General features: G+C 43.5%; 3 protein-coding genes across 4 annotated transcripts in view; 2 read left to right on the top strand and 1 right to left on the bottom strand.

Moving 5' to 3' along the window:
* Positions 1–2,955, top strand: part of LOC102200894 (ankyrin repeat and SOCS box protein 2) — a 6,340-nt gene extending 3,385 nt beyond the window's left edge. The window contains exons 3-9 of one of the 2 annotated variants that reach the window (XM_013908393.1): positions 220–386; positions 542–697; positions 776–1,021; positions 1,108–1,279; positions 1,486–2,089; positions 2,177–2,330; positions 2,463–2,955. In XM_013908393.1, coding sequence (XP_013763847.1) covers positions 220–386; positions 542–697; positions 776–1,021; positions 1,108–1,279; positions 1,486–2,089; positions 2,177–2,330; positions 2,463–2,593 — 1,630 coding nt within the window. In that variant the 3' untranslated portion in view covers positions 2,594–2,955. The remainder of the gene's footprint in view (positions 1–219; positions 387–541; positions 698–775; positions 1,022–1,107; positions 1,280–1,485; positions 2,090–2,176; positions 2,331–2,462) is intronic. The other variant, XM_005724008.2, reaches the window with a different exon arrangement.
* Positions 2,956–3,067: 112 nt separating this feature from the next.
* LOC102201186 (protein FAM181A) lies at positions 3,068–4,572 on the bottom strand. Its single transcript, XM_005724009.1, has 2 exons — positions 4,209–4,572; positions 3,068–4,118 (listed from the first exon to the last, which is right to left on the bottom strand). The coding sequence occupies exon 2, from the start codon at positions 4,061–4,063 to the stop codon at positions 3,290–3,292; it is 774 nt and encodes a 257-aa protein (XP_005724066.1). The 5' UTR covers positions 4,064–4,118; positions 4,209–4,572; the 3' UTR covers positions 3,068–3,289.
* Positions 4,573–5,935: 1,363 nt separating this feature from the next.
* On the top strand, positions 5,936–21,220 carry prima1 (proline rich membrane anchor 1). The gene is made up of 4 exons (XM_005724007.1): positions 5,936–6,010; positions 10,245–10,386; positions 12,763–12,895; positions 19,016–21,220. Exons 1-4 carry the CDS (start codon positions 6,008–6,010, stop codon positions 19,113–19,115), a joined length of 378 nt encoding a protein of 125 aa, XP_005724064.1. The 5' UTR covers positions 5,936–6,007; the 3' UTR covers positions 19,116–21,220.
* Positions 21,221–22,340: the final 1,120 nt, after the last annotated feature.

Genomic DNA, 22,340 nt, shown 5'->3' with positions numbered 1-22,340 from the left:
TGGTGGCTCTTGTGTGCAACTTCTGCATAAATAGCAAAAATAAAAATCACACATCCTGGATTACTGAGAGCAAAATCAGCTTATTATGATGATAATCACCGAATGTACAGATTTTAGGGTCAGTGCTGCCTTTCCCATAAGGATCTGGTGTCTTTCTAAAAATACACTTGATTGTATTCAGACTACTTAATGTTTTAGGGGGTTTTCTCTCCTTTCAAGGGATGTTGATCCTGTGGTCTGTGCCATCAAAAGAGGAGATGTGGAAACTGTCAAAAATCTGACAGCCTCTTCTCACTGGGTGCTGAAGGAGAACAATGATGGATGGATACCTTTGCATGATGCTGCCTACTGTGGACAGGATGAGTGCTTGAAGACCCTTTTAAGGGGTAGGTGATTGAAAGTCTCAAAGAATTATCCCAGAAATGTCATTTGTCACCCTTGAATGAATCACATGTTAAGAAAAGAAACGTAAATCTATTGCGGGAGGACTTTTAAAATGTCATGTGTGCTTGTTTTGTTTAACGTGTATTTTCTGTTCTAGCCCTTCCAGGCTCAGTAGACAAGCGCACATTGCAGGAGCAGACGGCCTTGCTGCTTGCGGTGTCTTGTGAACACTTGGCCTGTGTGCAGTGTCTTTTGGAAGCAGGTGCTGACCCTGACATCAGCAGCAAGAGCAAAGAAACACCTTTGTACAAAGGTACAGCTGTGGGCTAAGAATTTCTTACAACAGCTTATATGAAGCCAGGCTGACTCGTGTCTTTTTGTGTCTGTCCAGCATGCGAGCTTGAGAACATAGACATGGTGAACCTTCTTCTCTCTTATGGGGCCACTGTGAACCAGCGGTGTGCCCAGGGCTGGACAGCCCTTCATGAGGCTGTATCGAGAAACAACACAGAGATCTGTGAGATACTGTTAAGAGCTGGGGCTATAATTAATCCATCTAATACCTACACCATCGCTCCACTGGTTGTAGCAGCTCAGCAAGGACAGATGAGGACACTGTGTTACCTTATTGAGAAAGGTACAAAAAAATTCCAGGTTGTCATGTTTATGATTTCAATGAAATTATGTTATAAAAGAATGATGATTGTTTTTTGTTTATTTTAGGTGCAGATGTCAACACGCAGACATGCGATGGGGTTACGGCGCTGCATGAAGCGAGTAAAAATGGCCACATGGAAATTGCGGCCCTTCTGTTGACTAAAAATGCAGATGCCAACAAACCGACAAGCTCAGGACTCCTGCCTTTGCACATCGCTGCCCAGTATGGACATGACAAGTAAGTTCAAATACTGACACTTGCAAAATTGATGAAATGATAATAATAATTTTAAAAAATGATTAGTGTGTAAAATTTGTATTCATATCCTAAACTTATTGTTAAAATATGCAATGGAGCGGATGTTGTAAGTGGCGCTGTAAGCTCTAACTTCTCTGTATTTGTTGTGTTAACTTTACATTAACATTCTTTTGCTTTGTTTTCAGGATTGTATCTCTGCTCGTCTCGGTGACAAGTCGAGCCATGCTCCGGCACAGTTGGATCAGCCCCCTCCACCTGGCAGCAGAGCACAACAGACACACTGTAGCAGCTGTGCTACTGAAGACAGGTGCAGATGTAAACGCCACACTGCCCCACAGCCACTCCATCAAGTATGCCGATCGACGCACTACGGCCCTCTACTTTGCTATTGCTAACGGCAGCACCGAAACAGCAGAGGTGTTGCTTAATGCCGGTGCTAGTCTAAGCCTGGATCCAGTCAGCCCTCTGCTGATGGCTGTGCGTCAGGGTTGTGTCAGCACTGTGTCTTTACTGCTAGAAAGAGGAGCTGATTTAAATGCAAGCATCCCAACATGTACTACCACATTCCCAGCTCTTGTTGCACTTTGTCAGAATAATCTGCCTCTACTCAAGTGCCTTCTGGACAATGGCTGTGATGCGCTCTCCTGTTTTACGTGTGCTTATGGCAGTGCCCCTCACCCAGCTGCAGAACAATCCGATATAATAACTGCTGGCAGTAATGGATATGCTTTGCAGAATGGCAGCATGCTTCCTCTAAATTGCAATGAGCCTTCAGAGAGGATAACACAGGTATGCAAAAAGAGCAAAAAGTTGGTCATAACAAAAATATGCATGTTCTTTTTCAGTAATGTAACTTTATATGATTTTCTTCTTTAGTTCTGCGAGTGGATCTCAACGCCAGTAATGAGTAAATGGGCAGGGCCAATTATAGACTTGCTGCTAGAGTATGTTGGCCATGTTCAGCTGTGCAGCAAGCTCACTGAACTGCTGGACAGCCGTGAAGAATGGCACGTTGTCAAGAGGAAGTTGTGTAAGTATCAGATGGAAACATGTCTCTTTCACTCTTTTCTTTCATGTCCTCACACGTCCGTTGAATGCAAATGTGGTCCACAAGGAAGCAAGCGACAAGCCTCTTCATCTTTCCTTTTTGTCTTGTCTTTAGTGTCACCATGTCCACTGCTGCACCTCTGTAGATTAAAGATTCGGACCCAGATGGGGGGACACAGACTGAGATCCATCACAAGCGTACCTCTGCCAAACAGACTGATTAGATACCTGAGCCACGTTGACTGACTTTAAAATGAACCTCACGCAATATAGTCCTCAGAGATAAGACTATATTTATCTTCTTGTGGTTCTTTTTTTAGTCGTGTCTGATGTCTTGAATGTGTAAATGTTCCTCTCAAAGAAATTTTATGTGTATAAATATCTATTTATAATATATGTGAAGTGACAATAAGCCTCTTTAATCTGTCCTTCAAAATGTGTGTGTGTTTGTGTGTGTGTTTTCCCTTTGGAGAAAGCTTTAGCAAAAGGTAAAAATGATCTTGTGCCCAAAGGAGTTTTTAAGGGAAGTTGAATCATTTATTTAAAAATAAAAGTCATTGTTTCAAATGTGCCTATCAAACATTACTTTGACAAAGAAAGGCGATTCTCATACTTAAAAGAGGAAACTAAAACAGGATGTTTGGATTCATTCTATGACTTTTTTTTTTTACTTAAAAAAGAACAATCATCCTCTGTAGACACCTAAAAGTAGAAACCTTTTTACCTTACTGTCAATTGTCAGGCATAAGACTGGCATGAAAGTGAAGATGATGAAATTATTCAGTGCAATTTAGTCCTTTAGATTTAAAAGACAAAAATAGATGAAGCATTTCCATAAGTGCTGGAGGAAGTATCTCGATTTAAAATGCTGAAAGAGAAACGCTGAAAGTCATTAGTCCTATTTACACGCGTTTTGTGTGATGGGTTCATTTAGTGAGTTAATTAAATGAATCCAAACACACTGAAGATTGGTGACTGAGCGGTGGGCTTGGTCGGTATGGGTTTGACAACAACGTGCGTGTGAATTTTCTGTCCATAAGGATGCTCGGATCTCTCCGTCTCAGTCCCTGCTGCTTTGCTCCACAATCCCAGGGGCGGATGAGGGACAAAAATGTGATTGTGAAGGATCTGGTGTCCGTGGTACTGGAAAGGGCAACAGCCGCACACACTCACGCAGTGGTGAGAGGTCACGTCCAGTTTCAGCGTCTCTTTATCCGCCGAGCTGCGCCGGCTGCACGCAGATATTGCGGTCTTTGCATCATCATCACAACTTCGTTTCCTCTTTTCATTCTCAGTTCCCTCCGATGTGCCTGCATGGCTCCTTTTCATTCCTAAATATGAGTGCTCCCTCTTGGTTGGGGTCAACTTAGGTTCCTCCCAAAATGAGGCCGGTAGCTGGCGTTTCCTCATAGGCACCTGCTCCACAGAGCTCCCCAGTTGATCCACATCCTGCGCACCAGAGCTGGCCTTTTCTGCCACACTCTGATGGACAGACCCCATCGGTTTGGCGCACCTATACTCCGCAGACCTGTGTGTGTGGCATCTTGGGACTCTGGAGTATTTTTGAGAGAAGCGCTTCAGTTGTTTCTGGAGATATTTCCGGTGATCCACGGAGCGCCTGCACGGAGCGGACTTATCTAGGGCCGCCTTGATGTCGCTGGATGCCAAATTTACAAAATTTAGTAAAGTTTTGACCTCACTGTCTGCATTTGCCATATTGTATCGAGGGTTTGTTCAGTCCATGTTAAAATATGCAATCCACCGTCAGGATCTAAAGAGAAATGAGAAACACACGAGTCACGCAATCAAGCCTCAAATGAGCGGGATGCTGGATATTAGAGATTAGTAACCTTTTACTCACCACTGCTGGATCAGTCCGGATCCTCTCAGTCTAACCTCAGACTTCTCCCAGGCTGCAGTATAGGAGCACTTCAACAAGTTGAATGAATATAAACTCCTTGTAGTTATGGTGCTTCCCTTGAACCAATCAGCGACCCCAGGCCTCTTACAATGCACCCCAATCAGCCTCCAAGCGCCCTGGTATCAAATTCTTCACCATCGCAAATTGTTGTCATGGAGATCTGGAGGGGGGAAAGCCGCTGAGGGGATGCAATATTTCTCCTTCAAGATGATTTCTGCTCCGAAAATGGTAAATGTGCGTTTAAAAAACGAGTGCGAATTCTTGTCGAGCATGCGTGCATTATAACCTGACATCAGAGCGGTTAAAGTTGAGTTTCTAACACATAAGCCCGTTATTCCCTCCCCAAGAGTGATGTCAGCTGTAGGATTTGGTGAGGGGTGGTGGGATCTGAAGAGTGCATAACCATGGAAAGGGTCTTGAAGGCTCAAGAATCTTGTCTTTCTGTTTGCCCCCTCAATCGAGCGACACAAAGGCTGAATTACTCATTCAAACCTCGCGGGACAAAGGGAAAGGAGCTGGATAGCACTCCTGCATTTGTAGTCAAACATTTAGAGACTTAAATCGAGTCGTCATGAAGGAGAAAGAGTCGGACAAAGCCCATAGAATTGCCATCAGCAAACATTTTCCTGTGTCATATTATGGGGTCTCCATGGCTCCCTCTGGCCCGCGGACAATAGCACAAGTTTGCACACTCGAATACTGTCACCCTGCCAACGGCAACAAGGGCCCAAAACAGGACAATCCCCAGAGAAAGCATGGGCTCGGCGGGGAAGGTTGCAATAGAGGAGGGAAATGGGACTTGTGAAATGCTAATTGAGCTTCATCCCCTTATTGAAGTGGAAAAAGAGTACCTATCGTTCCACTGAACCGCGGCAGCAGTGGAATGAGATGTGAGGGAACTGTTTGTCTGGTAACACCTCCTGCCTCAAATCCTGACACAGCCCTATGCTATGGAGCCAGGAGAGAATTTTTTTAACTATCCGCAGTCTATATCGAGGCTACAGACCGTTTACTCGGTTAGCTGCGGGCCACATGATTAATTGCCTCATTCGCTTAGTTTGGGGTTGTGTGAGGAGAGCCCTGCTGCAGGTCTGTGTGCATCGGCCGGTCTATCTTTTTAACGGCGCATCCCTCTTGTTCTGAAGAGGCAGTGGGACTCTATTGTCCTCATCTCTTCTTCCTCCCTTCACCTCTCTGTTCAGCTGAAAAGGCCAATTAACAATGCGGTCCCCCCTCCCCATGGCCTGTCACCCCACTCCTGTGCTTTTGAAGTGAGGAAGAATGAGAAAGAGAAAGAGGAAGCATAGTGGCATCCATAAATACTGGGTGGTGGCTGAATTTATTTATTTATTTATTTATTATTTACAGAAGTTCTGAGTGGGAGGAAAACGAACCTCTTGGCACATTTATGTTCACTTTATACAGTTTATATGGGTGCAAAAGGTGTGGCATCAGTGTGTCTGCTGTCCATCATAGAAAAACAGAAACAAAGAGGTCGTTTTAACTCCTGCCAAAGATATACACCTAATTTGTATGTATTTGCTGCGCATGCAAACAAACCCAGAAAAAAAACCTGCAGCCAAGACGTGTTATGTGCCTCTGTAACAAACTACAGAGCCATCATCATCTTTGCCATTTTTGCCTAAACCCAATAAGAAGAAGCCCAGAGCTCTAATACGTCTGTAATCTTGCTACCTCCATTGTGGAAGCTGCCCATCCCACATCCATTAGTGAAACTTATGGTAAGTATCTTACCTCTTGCCTTTGCTCAAAAATAACTACAATAAGATGACACTGTTTGATCTGCAAGGGAGAAAAAAGTGTAAAAGCAGCACAAAGCAAAGATCAGGCACAGAGACGGGGAAATTAAAAATAAAACTGTACCCATAGAACACAGCAGAATTTGCAAAATCATAAAGATTACATTTTTCTTTAACAGGGAATAGGAGCTACAGCTAAATGTAGAAGTACCAGTAGATACGGTCATTCATGTCCATGTGTGTGTCTAGAAATCTAGAAGCTTTTTCTTTTTTAAGATGTATCTATTTTCCCTTACTAAAGAGTTAGGAAAAAGCCACGCGCAGATGTAAAATAAGTAGTACACTGAAAAATACTGTCCAATAAGTCATCAACTGTATTCTGATATTCCTCAGAATTTATTTATCTTAAACATCATTCCAGTGGTATTGGAGTTGTTTTATCACAGTACAGGCTAATTTAAATAACAAACCTAAGCTTAATATCTCCACTAGCTCCAATAATAATGTGTCAATAAGCAACATAACCTCTGTTTAAAGTCATGTGTTGCCAGGTTTTTCCACTAGATGGCAATCTACCTTTACTATGATGCAGCCCAGCATGAATACAGCACACATCTAACGTTATACCTGCACACTGATATAACACAAGGACAAGTAATACAAGAAAACTACGAATAATACAAATAAAACCCGTTTAAGCTTATTTGATATAAACGTTTTCCTTCAATGACAGAGGGCTTGTGATTTTTGTCTTCTTATTTTTTCTTGTTCTGATAAAAACATTATGTTGGGGGTGCTCTTTGTTTAATACAGAGAGGCAGATTAAGTATCTTGGCAGGATGATAAGACTGAAAGACCACAGTAATTACATAGAGGTTTTCTTATCTGAGTTTTAAAGGCCTATGATGTATGTTGTGGCAAATTGCTGCTTGTTGGAATGAGGTGAGGTAGCAGGAAGGAAACAGGAGGATGTAGTGCTTTTCTCTTGTCAGATAATCAATATTGGGACAGACTGTAGGGGAGATGGATGGACTGAACTGCTAGGCAGACCATATGCCAAATACAGGCTGGTTTTATCCTCCAAAAACTCTGAAAAATCTCTGCACTGCACTGCATTTTCAAATACAGCCTGACAGCAGCTATGGATTTTCCACTCTAAAAGTAATTCACGGCCCTTTGCATGAGCTCACTTCTTTATTGCCCGTGAAGAGCTTTTTTCGTAGGCACGACATGTGATAAATGCTCGGCTGCAACAACAAGGCTTTAAGGCTAGATGCTGAATCCACTGATCTTAATCCAAAGTTGTTTAAATACTCGGCTTAGATGTTATTTGGTATGAACAGGCTTTGACACAATTGGCTGTCACTTCTGTTATTTTAAACTGCAGGCAGTTCTCCCAAGCAAAAGACAAGTCACATGGGCGCCACGGTAGATTGGAGATTTATGAAACATGAATTAGCTATGGAAATCACACACAGGCTGGGAGGCAGGTTTGTGCACTGCACGAGCAAAGAAAGTGTCCTGCAAAATTGACACATCAGGTTCAAACATGTTCTTAGCGAGCTCTTAGCAAGACAGGGGCTTCAGAGGTGATTTTTAAAGAGTTGCAAAGATCTCTTGAGATTGCAAGAAGATGTGTGGGGATTATTCAAGTACTACAAAATGGTTTGTCACATAATGAGGTCTTTAAAACGTGAGACAGACCTCCTTTAAACAGCTGAAAATCCTGAGGGGTGAGAGGTTTGACCAGGCTACAGTCATTACATCATCTTCCAGCTCTGAAACTCTGATCAAGTAGGTAATGCATCAGCACTAGAGAACCAGCTGATCAATAAATCATTTAATGTGGTTAAAAAATGTATTAGCTCTGGCTCCCTAGTGACACCAAGAACACTCTGGATTTTATTCCTTACCTGTCAATCAGCTGTTACAACAAGTGAATGTCACGTTGGCTTTCTAGTACCGACTGAGGGCTCTGAGGTAATTTCATAACTGTCCCTAGTGAAGACCACCAACAATATTATGCAACTGAGCTCTTAAAAACTACCCACTGCATAGTCTGATTCTCTGCACTCTGCCCCGCAGCATCACTTCTTATAAACGACATCAGTGTGGGTCAAAGGTGTTGTGATGACAGCAATAATAACAAGAAGAAACTAATGTTTTACAATAAGCCCATTCGTATTTTTGAAACTGTTATAATTGACCGGGTTGTCGAGCATTAGCAGTAAATGCCAGGTTACATCAGTATTGTTTATCTCAGCCTACTTTGGGACACTGGACCAGAGAGTGTTCTCGCAGGCACACAGCACATCAAACACGGGCATGGCAGTGTTTTCAGTCGGTAGGCGTCTTGCACTCTCTCTCCCTAGCTTTCCACTTGACTTTAATTTGCTCTAGTACGCGTCATCTTTACAGACTCGCCTCCACGCATTGTGGGCTATACTTTCTGCCTGGGCCATTATTATTATTATTTTAAAAAAAAAAGGAAAAAAAATCAAACACAGACATAAACAAGCAAACAAAGCAAAACAAACAAAGCCCAGCTGACATTACCGACGCCTTCACAACCACATGCCCTTCCCTCTTTGATTTTTGGGGGGACTTTTTAAGAAGCGGAAGGCGAATTTGTTTGAGCACACGTTGTCAGGATGAGCTGATGTGAGCGCTGCATCAAGTGCGCGGTGGTGATGCTCCCGTATAAAACAGCCCGCCGTATTTTGGCACAGAGGAGGATGCATCACTTTAACCCTCGGCTCTGCCCTCCGGACTCGCCCATACAGTGCTCAGCTTAGATAAGTTGAGAGGGGATGTGTGATGCCATTGCAAGGAATCCTACTACTCGATATTCCCGAGGATCTCTCTCGGTTCGTTTTTTCCTTCAACTTCGATGGCTTGAGTGGTCCATTTGCGCTCATGCTTGCAGCCGAGGAGGGATGTAAGGTACGGGCATCTACCGCCCTCACATTGCACGGAGTAGCGGCGTGATTCAGGTCGCTATCTGAGTGCCAGAAAGCAAAAAACTACTTTCGAGATGTGAATTATCGAGATTTGCCACTCATTCCACCGGCTCGCCTGTCCTATGCTATCGACAACGGGATTTCAAGAGGAAAATGATTGTGGCATAAACTATTTCTGGAGACGCCTGTCACAGATATCGCCGCTGAACTGGATAGGGTGGATGGTTATTTCCCAAACAGTTCAAGCCTATGTATACTGCATTCATTTGTTGGAAACGCTGCCTAGTATCTTCGAGAACAGCGCAAGAGGAATGCTGTGCCAAGATCTAATGCCATTTACTTTAAGTTTTTGGCCTTTTTTCTTTGGTCATTGCCTTCTCTCACTGTTGTTACTCTCGTGCCAGGTAAGGATCACGTTCAGGCGCGCCACTTGACAATTTACGCATGAGAAGAGGTTACACTGATGTAACTTGAGTTTCATTTACTGATGGACTATGGATAAGAGCTGTGGAGCTAATAACCTTTTCCAAGTAACTTGTGTGCTCTTTAAGATGCATTGCCATATAATACCAGCTTACACTTGGTGGGATCACCGCTCCAGAGCACACCTGTGTTGAGGGAATGCTGGCAGGCAGGCGTGTGTAGTGAGTTTGCAGCAGGTCATAAGAAATGCAGCTATGCCCAGGTACACACAGAGGCACTCTGCTTTTTTGTTGTGGGAACACGGAGTAACCAACTGTGTTTATATGATAACAACATTCAGTTATCCCACCAGGATCCCTGCAGCAGGCATATGTTAGTGATGAGTATTCTAACCTCTGCCCCATGCTGCTGCCTACAGATAGTGGTGAGCAGTTGTTCACGCGCACGCAGTGTTGCCAGGGTTCACGTGTAATGTGATCTGCTTGAGTTTCCAAGTCCACCCACGCACACTCCTCGGGGCAGCCTGCTGCCCACTCTGTTGGTGGGTGGTTTCTTACAGGGAGCGGGCTGCAGCCATATATGTGATACTATTTTACATGTACTACATACACAGTAGCCCCAGTGACAACAACACTGGAGCTGCGATATGAAAGGAATGCTGAGAGGATATCCACAGTGCTGCAAACTAAGAGGCTGCTGAGTATTCAAGCATCTCCATTTGTGCTGCACAGTGTTGTGCTGATGGTACTTCTGAGTAATGCACTAAGGGACACAGCCTCAGTCCTTTCAATCTCTCTTTCTCTCCCTCTGTCTCTTTTTTCTCTCACCATAAGGGAGAGCTCCAGAGGTCATGCTCACGGACTGTGGCGGAGAAAGTTAGTGAACAGTGCCAGCTGGCATGCCACTGTAGAAGATACCCTCCACTTCCACCGCCGCCGCCTCCACCGCCGCCCCCGCGGCTACTGGGCACCACAGGTAAGGCTTCCAGCTCACCCTCCAACCTTTCACAGCTGTCTCCCTTCAAGTCCGTCTCAGTCTGTTTGCTCTCAGCCCACAGTTGGATCTTGTTCCTAGCCAGGCGCAGGTGTCGGGCAAGTGGCTAGTCTGAAGAAACTGTTTTGACATGAAGTGTTTCCATTTATGTACACGGGGAAAATGCACCATCAACCAGTTGAGATTAACGTGTGAGTGCTCGTGCACGGGTGTAATTTTGCACTCTTGTGTTTGTGCGTGTGTTAGAGCCAGCAGGATGTTGACAGCTGAACACAAGACTAATATATACTGGGTCTGACCCTGGGGAGTACCCGGCTGCCTGTGAAATCTATGCCTGCTGGGCTGCCAAGCTCAGTGGTTCAGTGGTAGGGTTTCCCCCTGGAGAACCCCTGATTAAAAGACAGATGAGTTAATTAAATTAGCTATAATTTGTTAGAGATAAGGGGCTAATGATCCAGCCCAGTAGTTCCAGCTTTGTTTTGAAGTCGAGCTGGCGGCAATAAGTGTGCGTGCGTGTTAGTGCTCATACACAACAAGCTTGGATATCTGTGTCGCTCCAGCGCCTGTTGTGGCAGCGCTCGCCTTCACCTTCCTCTTTCGTCTCACTCTGAGGTGCTAAATCTATTGAGCAAAAGGCAAACATATTTAACAGGCCTGCTTGCTGAAAGTTGATATGATTTGTATTTCATCTCAGGCACCTTAATGAACAGTGCTGAAATATGGGACAGGTGTTTTGCTGATGATGCAGCTATTACTGTGATTCTTTAGAATCACTCATCCTGAGCCCTTCGTATTACAAGGAGGGGGGATACTTAATCACGAAGCAGTGGAAGGACTTTAATCAATCAGCTTCAATGTGTTCTTTTCCTGTCTGGTCAATGCAAATGGACCTCCTTTTTCCCCTGACTCACCATGTGAGTTAACTACAAATCGAGAGTTATAGACTCTTCTGTGATTGTTGTCAAGGTCACTGCATGAATCCTGCCACAACCATCTGACTGCAAGTGAAGGTGGGCCTTAGGCCAATACAAGCTCAGACCTCTGAGTGCTGCCTCCACAAGATCTGATCCCTCCAACAACAACCAAATAAAAAAACAGCAAAATGTCATGTTAATAAGATAAGCAGATCAATCTTCATTTCTTTTTATCTTTGCACACATATGTTTGCAGTGGGTGGAGACACTATTAATATTTGATTCAAAGGGAGGTTTTTTTTTGTCATCACATTTTTCATGCATAATTATCTAAATATTCATTCAGCAGCCCAATTTGCAGAGCACTTTGAGCTGAAAATGTGCTTTAAACTGTCGTCTTTAAAATCCAATGAATATGCACAGCTAACATGAAAACTGGGACAATGGCCGGGACCACATCTATCAGATAAAAGTCTAATAAAACTGAGGAAAAATTGGCACAGTTAAAGAAGTGTCTGCGTGCTAAAAATGGTATCTGAGGTCCCTTGATAGGACTGTGCTCTATCACAATAAAGTAGATCCTTACCACTGACTGAATTAAATCCTACAGCCGTTGACAAAACGAAGGATTAAAATGGAAGTTTGGCTGAGAGGGGCTTTTAAATTCACAGTGACTTATGATGTGGTGTGCTGTACCAGGGAGAGCCATACCTTTTTATTTGCTGTGTAGAAATGGGCTGTGTTGGAAAAATAGTCTTCAGCTTTACTCAGGAGTATTTGTTGCTATGGTGTAAGCCCATTCGTCTCATTCATAACTAAAATCCTCTACATGCAGGAGGAGCTTGTTATTTTATGTAGCGAACAGGGTATTTTCTCCTTGAATGATAGGTAGATATGCTCATGACAAACCTGATTTAAAGACGGTGGGAGAGCACAGGATGCTGCAAAACGAGGCGAGAGAAATTCTGCAATACAGATACGAAGATGCTGATGCACACAATGTTATACAACATTCCTGGTGAGTGATCTTACTCCACGACTAATGTGGAAAGAGCAGGAGGTTCCTGCAACAGTAATTGGTGTGGACAAGAGTGCTGGTGTAGGGAAGGCTGACAGGACCTTAAATGATTCATGGTGTCGGGTTGGATATCTTTGAACGTTGCACCTAAGACCTAAAGAACGGGTGAGGACACGAATGCATCCCAGCACAAAAAGAGCAGAGAAGAGAAATCGTCTTGTTTCTCTTTCACTATTGTGTTGTTTAAAAGTTAAGCCACTTACTAAGGATCAAAATGCAAAACACAAGTCAGCATTGTGGCTTAAGTGTAAATATAATTAATGCATTTTTCATAATGCGCTTACCTTTTTTAATGTATTGTGTTTATTGTCTTCTTCTGTATCTACACCTCTCTCTCCTTGCTGCCCCTTTCACTCTGTTTCTAAGTGGAAAAGCCCAAGGTGCAATTGTGGAGGCCGTGGTGGATGGAGATGGACATCGTAGTTCTCGGAACGGTGGGCTGTGCCTCACTTATCTTCCTCCTCTCAGCTATCATCATCTGCTACAAAGCTATCAAGAGGTAAGAAGCCACCCTAACATGTTTAATTCTGTTTGTTTAACATTGTAATTAAAACCTCGCATATTTCCAAATTATTTTAAAATGAGGACTAACTGAAGTAGAAGTCAGTCACAGATTGAGACAGGCGGGTAAATAGACATGTGGGGTACTCTAATAAGTGTCCTGCCTTTTTGTTAGAGTTATGCCATTGCCCCCCTAGGTCATACTGAGGTCAGAGGTTAGGTGGGTTGTAAATATCCACTACATTGAGTCAAGCAGAAATATCCTATATGCTGAATTCATTTGCTGAAGTGCAAAATGACATAACAATGCTCTATTGATTTTGATTCCCATAAAAGTCTGAAGCATCCTAGAATGGCAGCTGGATTCATAAATGTGAAAGCAAGAGCCAAGCAAAGGAATCCCAACACACTGCTGTTGCAGCATTTTCCACATTTGGCTTATTTGGAAAAAAAAAGTCTGTGTGAGGTTTTACTCTGCGGCACAACCAGACCCAATTCTCTTGATGCCGTTCAGGCAGCACGGTATCACACGTGCACTCCGACGTTCCCTTAATGTTCACAGATATTTCAAAAATAGTCACATCTGAATCTTGCCAGGTTTGTAAAGGATACTTGCATGCACCCATCCACAAACACACAATATCTTTACACGCACTCATTCATCATCTTGGCGTGTTTCACAGTCCACAACTAACCACGTGAGAACGCCATGTGTGCAGAATTAGGCATTAAATCAAGAAGCTACTTCTATGTTTTATGCATATGTATTTAAAAAGATCTAGTATCCTACCTTCTTATATTTATGGGACTATATTAAGCCTGCATGCCAGATATGGCTTTCTTCAGCAGAACTCTATTTCGCCTTTCTTTAAACAACAAATAGGCAAAGTCAGGCAGCGGAAGTAATGGGCGGTTGGCTCAGGAATTCATTATGGCAATTCTCCAGCCCCCTGTGTAGCCAAGGGGCACCTTTTTTAATGCAGCAGTGGTAGGAAAGTGTTGTTGCAATATGGGCTCTAGCCCCAAACCCAAGTCATTATTTATGAATTAATTTGCGCAGTCATTCAGTCGCAGGCCACATCTTTTATACATGCAAGCAGGTCGTGTCCTGAAGCTCTGTGGGCTCTAGACTGCAGACTTTGTGCCACGCCAAGCTGCCCTCTACTCAGAATGAGAAGGGAATATACACAGGTCCAGACTAGGCTCATTAGACATTCATTAGTCAAAGCCAGTAGCAGAGCGGTCCAGGGAAAGATGTGACTGCTTTAGCATTTGTCTTGGATTCTCTAATCATCCATCGTTCCAGAGGGGAAAGGAGAGGAAACAACACAGCCAAAAAGGACAGATAAAGTGTTGTCTACCAAAGCGAGCAAAGGCAGTAATTCAGCATCTCAGTCAATAACAGTGTGAAAAAGGGTTTGTCAGTGAGAAAAACACAGCCCGGTTATATATAGCCCTCCCAGCTCAGTGCTCCGGGCTTTCCCAATGAAAATCAGCTGGACGAGGGCCAAGGCCCAAGCATTACAGACAGTGGAAGAGCGAGCACTGCAGGTCCCAGCCCTCCTGGCCTTTTGTTATTTTTTGTAATCTTTGCTTGCCAGTCATCTGTCAGAAGCAAGCGGGACTGAAAAGGAGAAAAAAAAGAACACTTCCACACAAGCCTATTCAGAGTCCACAGCACCAGAGAGGCTGGTGTGCAAGCACAGAGAGGAGGATTCAGGCACACGCTGCTTTTCAGTGTTGCTGTACCATCCAAAGCAAAAGAGATGATACTGCAGTCCAGGCTGTCAGCCATCCAAGGCGCCAAAACAAATAAAACTCAGACCAACTGACTAATGAAGCTAGATGCTTTTCCCAATCACTTACCGCTCAGGGAGGCTTGTTCAAAGACGGATAATGCATCCCAGCTGGTCCTTTTCAAGGGTAACACAGAACTTCCAAAATGGTCAAAAAACCGAAACGGAAAATGCTACAATATTTGCTCACACATCATTAATCTCCCTTTGTTTTATTTTCGAAATCGCTAAACCGGCACCATCAAAACCGGTGACAGGCTTTTACAGTCTGTTTTGTAATGCGTTTGCTTTGAACCATACCATGTTACTCTAATTTCCAGATGGCTGGAGTAATTGTAAACAGCCCAACGCATGTCCTAATTTCACCATCATGCATTCCCCAAACTTCAAACAGCAATGTGCGCTGTGATTGCACAGCTTTGATATGAAATATTCATCTAACCTGTGAAGTGTTGTGTTGCCACCTGCCACGTGTCAACAGCATGGCATCTATTATTGAAGGCCCGGGCAGAGGTCGGCTTGAGGCCCCAGTGCTCTGCCCTGTGTGGTGGCCCAAAGCGACATGGTCAGTCAGTGCGGAGATTACATCCTGAGAAAAATAAACAGGGCCGAAGCGGCTTCCAGGAATCTGTAGCTCACCGGTGTCGAACAGCACAGAGATCCTGTCTTGTTCTCTTACTTGCTAAATCTCATGTGGAATCATCGAGACATGCCAGACTTCTGTTAATTGCTTTTTCATCCGTTTTCAACACAATTCAGTTGTGACTTAGAATAAAACTCCTTTTTATCTTAAATTTAACTGGCTGCACCAAATATAATGAGGGACATTTAAAAAGCTCTGTGATTCCACCCATAAAGAGCAAAACACGTCACTGATTAAAATCATAGCAGCAGTCCGCTTTAGAGCCATCTCTGCTCTGGACTACTTCCAGTGCTAATTTTAAATGGCTCCTGTTCCGTCCACTTGCACATATGCATCTGCAATGCGTTCTGGATCTCCTCCACTGTGTGGAGCCTTTCAACTTCAATTGCATTTTGGGGAAGAGGACGAAGCAAGGCAGGTGGTGAGAGAACATTGTGTTGATGTGGCTAAAAGCTACAATGTGAGTGTAGAAGGTTCAAATTTTCCCTGTAGTTTCTCAGAACATCACAGTCCAGTCTCCACCTCTGGAGTCCGACCCTGGTGGATGAATTCATAGTGAAACTTTAAAACATGAGCATGCTACTCACGCGATGGCCCTCCTCCAAGGAGGACACTGCTGGAGACTCAGTTCCCGTTACTACTGTCCATATTTAACGTGATGGAGGAGTTGCTTTCACATAAAGGTTTGAGGTCTAAGCTGAAACAGGCTCGTATATTAAACAGGTAAGAACAGAGCTTCCAGGAAGAGCACACACACACACACACGCACACAAACTCACGTAAATGAAATGAATGAAAACTGTTCATCATAAATTTGTGTTCAGTGTTTTTCCAAATGATACTGTGGACATCCCAGCCACAGTCACTGACCTATTAAAAAAAAGTATGATATAAAACTATCAGTCTGCTACAGAAGTAAGAATAGGAATTCCATCAGATATTCCTACATAAAAATGTGGCAACGTCCGTGGATAAGTGTGGACATTGTTTTATTGCACCGTCGTCAAAGCTGGTTTATCTTTTTGTTTTGTCATGTCTTACAGCAACATCCATATCACCCTTTGTTTATGTAGTTTCATCTGTTGCTGTAGGAACCAAAGGGAAAAATCTTACTTTGTCCCAACACCCACAGGTCTGTTTAACTCTTATCATAGTTTTCTGTAACTGGACTCCAGAAATGTTTGAGGCTAATGTTGTTATAAAGTCTATGTTGGCTGGACTTTGGGAGATTCCTCCTCCATCCTCCCTGTGGGACAGATATAATTGTGTCTAGCATATTGTTTTGTGTGAGTAACTGTTGCTGTTTTTGTACATTCTCCCTCAGGCGGCAGCAGTGATTAATAGATTAATACAGACCTGTAAAACTGGTATATCCCAAATCCCTTCCCTGCAGCAGTGGGGACCACCGCCCCCTCCCCACATCAGAGTGTTTCCACCCCGGGGCTGGACAGTTTCTTTTCTCAGGCTTTCCCCTAGTCTCACAGGGACACAGCAAGCAGCATCTGCTCTACATGGCCAGCATGTGTCCCAGTTGTGTTCACCCAAATGACCCCACCCAGGTGACACTGGAGTCCCACAGGAAGTCTTAGTCATACTGTTGTGTTTTGTTTAAAAGTTTTTTTTTCTGGAAAGTATAATGTTCGCACATAATGTTGATCAGCTTCTGCATGGCCTCCAAAGTATCTACACAGAAATTCCCAATCACTTTTCAGGTATAAAAGCTCAGTTAAAAGTCAGTAAAATCTCCCTCCCTTCTTCTTATTAACACACACACCCTCATAATAATCAACCTAAGTTAGTCTGACTCAATGATGGCACTATATTAAAAGTTCTCTATAAAATACATGTTGTGAACTCACAAATTTTAAACTAGTGGAAGAGACACAGTATGATAAAGCCACCCTGTTAGAGTAGTTAAAAATGTGAGGTGGGGGATTTTCAAAGACTTTCATATTTACACCCTATTGTAGTTTTTGTTTCTTTGAATGGAAACCCTTTAAAATGTTTAAAGATCCTGATACTGACTTTGCAGATCAGAGTAACTTGTGTAAAAACTGGACGGAGTCAAGCCGAGCAGGATTTTATGGCTAATGCCGGCGAGCACGGGAGGCAGATGGGTCGAGGTTAAGCTCTGCGCTGAAGTGACAGCTGAAAAACAGCCGAGACGGGAGCATTTTTCAAAATCTGACAGCGGCAAGACGGTTGTTTAACAGGTGTGGCAAAAATGTGATCGGTCAAAGTGCGTGGGAGCATCCCAAAGAGACAGCTGACAGACTGAGATGACAGCACAAGAATTATAAATATTGAGTGGTGCAAAAAAAAACAAAAAAAACCCTGGCAGATCATTTTTCATACTGACACCTCACCAAGCAAGAATCGTATAAACATTGCTAGTATTACAGAAAAATATCCTTAAGGCATATTGAAAGACTTGGTGTGATAATGATTCAGCAAAATCCTGTGCACGGAGGGAAAGAAATGCTATCAGGTGTATTAGACCTCCAAGTAATGTTAACTTTTTAATGAGATCTTGTCAGAGGTCTGGATTCATTACTGGTTGCGTTTTAAGTCTCTGGATATGATAACACCATTAAAACCATATCTCCGTAATTTCCAATACACGATGCCATCAGTCTTAAGCAACGGTGTGTTTTATTATTCATGAGTTCACCTTTCACACATTGTTGTTTTTAAAATGTTCCATAGTCCTTTTAAAAGTACCCTCTTCAGTTCTCGACAAGAAGCTAATCCTCACGAGTTACACTGAGTGCTTTCTTCTTGCAGAGCTTTTGTATTGGATTGCATTATGTCATGTATGAGCTCATTTCACCCTGCAAGGACTCCCTGTCTGCACGATTCCTTCCCGGCACGATGCCCGAGAAAGGAAAAAGATTTGTGCTGGACCGGACTGAATGTTTGTTGAAGTTGTGCCGGCCAGCCCGGGCTTTCAGGGGCCAGGAGAGGAGAGGAGGGGAGATATTGAGCTTAGATGTAGCTCAAGGGTTCTCGGTGCTAGTGAAGGCACTGTACAGTGTTGAGTGGGACAATGACTGTACTGACTGTATTCAGATCTGTCTCTGAGTTACATAAACCCGGGCAGGGGAGGGCAGCTGAGGGGGTCGGTGCAGAAGCCACAGTACACTGGACAAATATAATAACCACAAAGGCATCAAGGAGCGCATGAAAAGAGCTACATTGAATGATCCTGCTCTTCACAGACCAGTAGCAGCAAGGGGATCATGTGCTGCTGTTTTCTTTTGCACTAGAGCAAAGATCGAGCATTACAGCGCAACCGGTTTTTAAGAAGGAATTTCCCAGGAGGTTGTGTATCGATGTCATTCCCAAGTTGTTTTGACAGCTACACATACTCATTACTTAGAAGAGAAGATTGCATCTCCCAGTCATAGTAGGTAATTGCCTTATGCCATGTGCTGCAATGTATCTTTTCCTTCTGTCTCCTTGCAAAATTGACCTTTAAACACTGAGCTTATTAGAAGGGATTGCTGAGAGCAGCATATCCACCCAGAGCAGCTTCAGAAATCAAATCAGTCTGTAGGTCAGCAGTCCACAAACTCTGTTTAATGGCATGGCCTTTAGCTATGGATGAATGTAGTGCCATTTTGCTTTGTTTTTTTGATCAAGGAATTCATCCTCACTTTGTAAAAATGTCTATTCACAGGAAACCACTCCGAAAAGAAGAGAACGGGACAAGTCGTGGGGAGTATGCCATGAGCATCCGTAACAAGAAGGCCATGGGTACAAACAACACTGTGGTATAGACTGTCCTGGTAAACATGAAGTGACATCACCATTGTCGCTCACCTTATCCTGACTACAACAGTTCCCTCTCACCTTGAATGAATGCGAGTGGGTTTCACCCCAGGTTTTCAGATTGGTAAAACTTCCCTCTTTGCCTGGCACGTTGCCCGGACTGAAGACACCATTCACCTCGAGAAAAGCTAAAAAGATCGACGGGGGGAAAAAAATCAAGACAGAAAGGACACAGAGAAAGATCCACAACCCCCCACGGTGTCGAAAGTGGCACAGCAAGCTGAACATTATGCTCTTAGTAACAGCAAGTGTTGCTGACAGGCTGGTTGGCTGCCGGCTGGAGAGGGACTGTCTGCCAGTCTGCTGCAGATCCAGACCTCACGCACTGTTGACATCTGCAATGGAACAACAGACAATACAGCAGCCCTGCAGTCCCACGGGCAGCCAGACAAGACAGCCCATCACACACAACAAATAACATGCATGCAGTTTTTACAGAGAATGCAACATTTTTTTATATTCCAACCCTCGCACTGTCCATTTTTTTCCCCTCCATTTTTGAGACAGATGCTTTGTGAGAAACACGATGTTGCTGCCGGTCCTGGCTCTGAGATGTGGATTCCTCTGACTATGCAATTTAAAGAAATCCATATAAACAAAGGAGGAGCAGAAACATCAACATGGGACCTTCTGGTTATTTCGCCATGCCAAAACAGGCTACAGAAGGCTCAATGTAATATATATATATTTCAGTCATCCGTGTATTTATTTCCTCTATTTATTTACTTGTCTATCTTTGAATTTATTTTTCTACTTAAAAGGGAAAAACAACGGTCTTGTAAGTTACTCACATCTTTTCAAATCTCGAACATCTTGACGAATTCATCTTATTTCATGAGAGCTCTGTTTTCTAAGTGAATAATTTATAGATCATATAATTCATTTGTGATGCACCAATGCTTTAAGCCGGCTGTCGGTTTGTTGAGACACTGATGCAGAAAACGCGCTTGCTCTGCAAAGAGTTTTGGTATCAGTTGTTTTGTCTCTGGGTGTTTGATATCCTCTTCTGTTTCCCTGAGACTTCAGCTAAAAAAAGTCAGGGGCCTCCATTATGTCCTATGTGATCTTTGTGAATGTGTGTTACCCGAACAATACTCCTGTCCTGCATCACACGCCAGTCCCGACTTTCCGATTTGTTCGCTCAGTGCAAGCACCTCTACAAGTTAAACCTGCTCTCCCTGTCGTCCAGTTAAATCTTGTTGTCCAATGGTCAGCTGGATGCCTTCCGCCGTGTTTTGTCTGGACGTGACAATCTTCATTTTTCTATCTGTCAAGAAGGGCTTAGCCCATCACCATAGAAACAGGGGACATGAGCCCAGAGCTGACCTTGTGACTGGCGAGAGACAGGAGACTTAGCCAATAGCCAGAGATCAGGTTGCACAGAGGATGGCCTCATCAAGGATGTGTGTGACTCAGTGCTGTCACAGGCATCCTTCTCATCCCCGCTGGAAAAACACAACTGAGCTGAACTGGAGCATCACTCAACGCTGCTCTGCTTTCTTTTCTTTTTTTTTCTTTAATACACTAAATCTGCGTGTGTCTGTGCGGGCATGCATGTGCGCGTGTATGAGTGTGTGTGTGTGTGTCTGTCTGTGAGCGTGCATGCAGATGAGTGTACTCAGTGAGAGTGGGCTGTACTCTGTGGCTGTCAGTTAAGTATAGATATTGGCTAAACTGTGGAAAATATAGGGGGATTTTTAAAAAAAACCACATACTTGCATTTAAAAATGCACAGGTATTAGCTAACAGTAAACCCCACCATGTACCTATATGAGAGAAATGATGGATGCATGAATGTAAATATTGATATTTAAATATCTGCCTTCTGGACTGTTAATTCATGTACAGTGTAACAGAACATATGTTTATACATAGTAAAAGTTTAAAAAAAATGTGCTACCACTTAGAATTATGTCAGTGTTGTCATGTTGATGGAGCAAGCCATTAATGTATATATGGCAATCAATAGAGCATACACAATTTATGCATTATACCAAACAGATAACGAAATGTGCATAAGTTGATTTCATTGCTGAGTTTTTCAGTTGTAAATAAAACTGTACATAACAACTGACCCACAGTATGTTGTGTTTAAAGAAATGCATGTGCAGTTATAAAACCACTGTTATATGTGGGCAGACGAGCTGGCCCGTACGTGGTGAAGGTGATAAAAGTGAGACTGTTATATTTAGCCTGTGCCCATCTTGTCTGCTCTATGCTGTGCTGTGCCGTTCGCGTCTTTGGGCAGAGGCGTGCTGGCCTTGTCTCCTGGGCCCCCCACAGAGGAGGACATGTTCTCAGTCTGTCTCACACAGTGCATCTTTAATGAACTGCGATTACCAAGCGCACTCCTCTCCGTGGGGCTTAATGGCACCAGCCAGAAAACTTTTAGGTCACATATTGTGCAAGCTCTGGGCTCGATCAATAACAGTGTCACTAAAAAAATCACGTCTGTGTGTGTGCGTGTGGGTGTGTGTGTAAAAGATTTCTGCAGCTAGAGCAAGAACATGAGTTGATATAACAAAATGAGGTTTTTAGAGTAAGATAAAAGAGGGTAATGGATTCAAAACACCTCTTACAGAGCCTGCATTCTTACACTAGGTCGCGCAGACATGTTCCTATTTCTGTTTTAATTTGCACACCAGACCGTGATGTGAAACAAACAAGGGAGCCTAAACCTGTGCTGTACAGGCTGATGTACAAGAGCACTCAAGAGGAATGTTGATGAATTATAATGTGAATGAGGGTCCATCGAGTTCTCTGCCTTCCCTGCTTTGGATGTGCCACTTGACGGTAATGCAAATGGACACGCAGAGCAATTTAAACATTCATGCATTGTCCAGCCAGGGCGCTGTGGATTTCACTGTAATAAAACCAAAGTGACAGCACTAGGCAGGGGTACTGGGAATTGTCACCGTCTCAACAAGTTTTTCGAGGCTTTCCTTACAGCAATAAGGTGCTGGAACACTGATTTTATTTTTTTCAAACATTTGTTTTTACCAGTGTGCTGCTGAGTTTTATCTGCTGCTTCTATACCTCTGCTCTTTAATCACGAGATGTCACCAGCGCACACACCTGGTGATGCATTGTGCTGGTGCATTGGTTGTGTGAGAGAGCTTGCACAGTCCTTTTTTTAAAGCTGACCTTCACAGTCTTTGAGGACCCACTCACAC

The sequence above is a fragment of the Pundamilia nyererei genome, unplaced genomic scaffold, assembly GCF_000239375.1.
Source record: "Pundamilia nyererei isolate P.nyererei 1_Seehausen unplaced genomic scaffold, PunNye1.0 scaffold00010, whole genome shotgun sequence".
In the NCBI taxonomy this organism is placed as follows: Eukaryota; Metazoa; Chordata; class Actinopteri; order Cichliformes; family Cichlidae; genus Pundamilia; species Pundamilia nyererei.
This window is presented reverse-complemented; position numbering and strand designations above follow the sequence as displayed.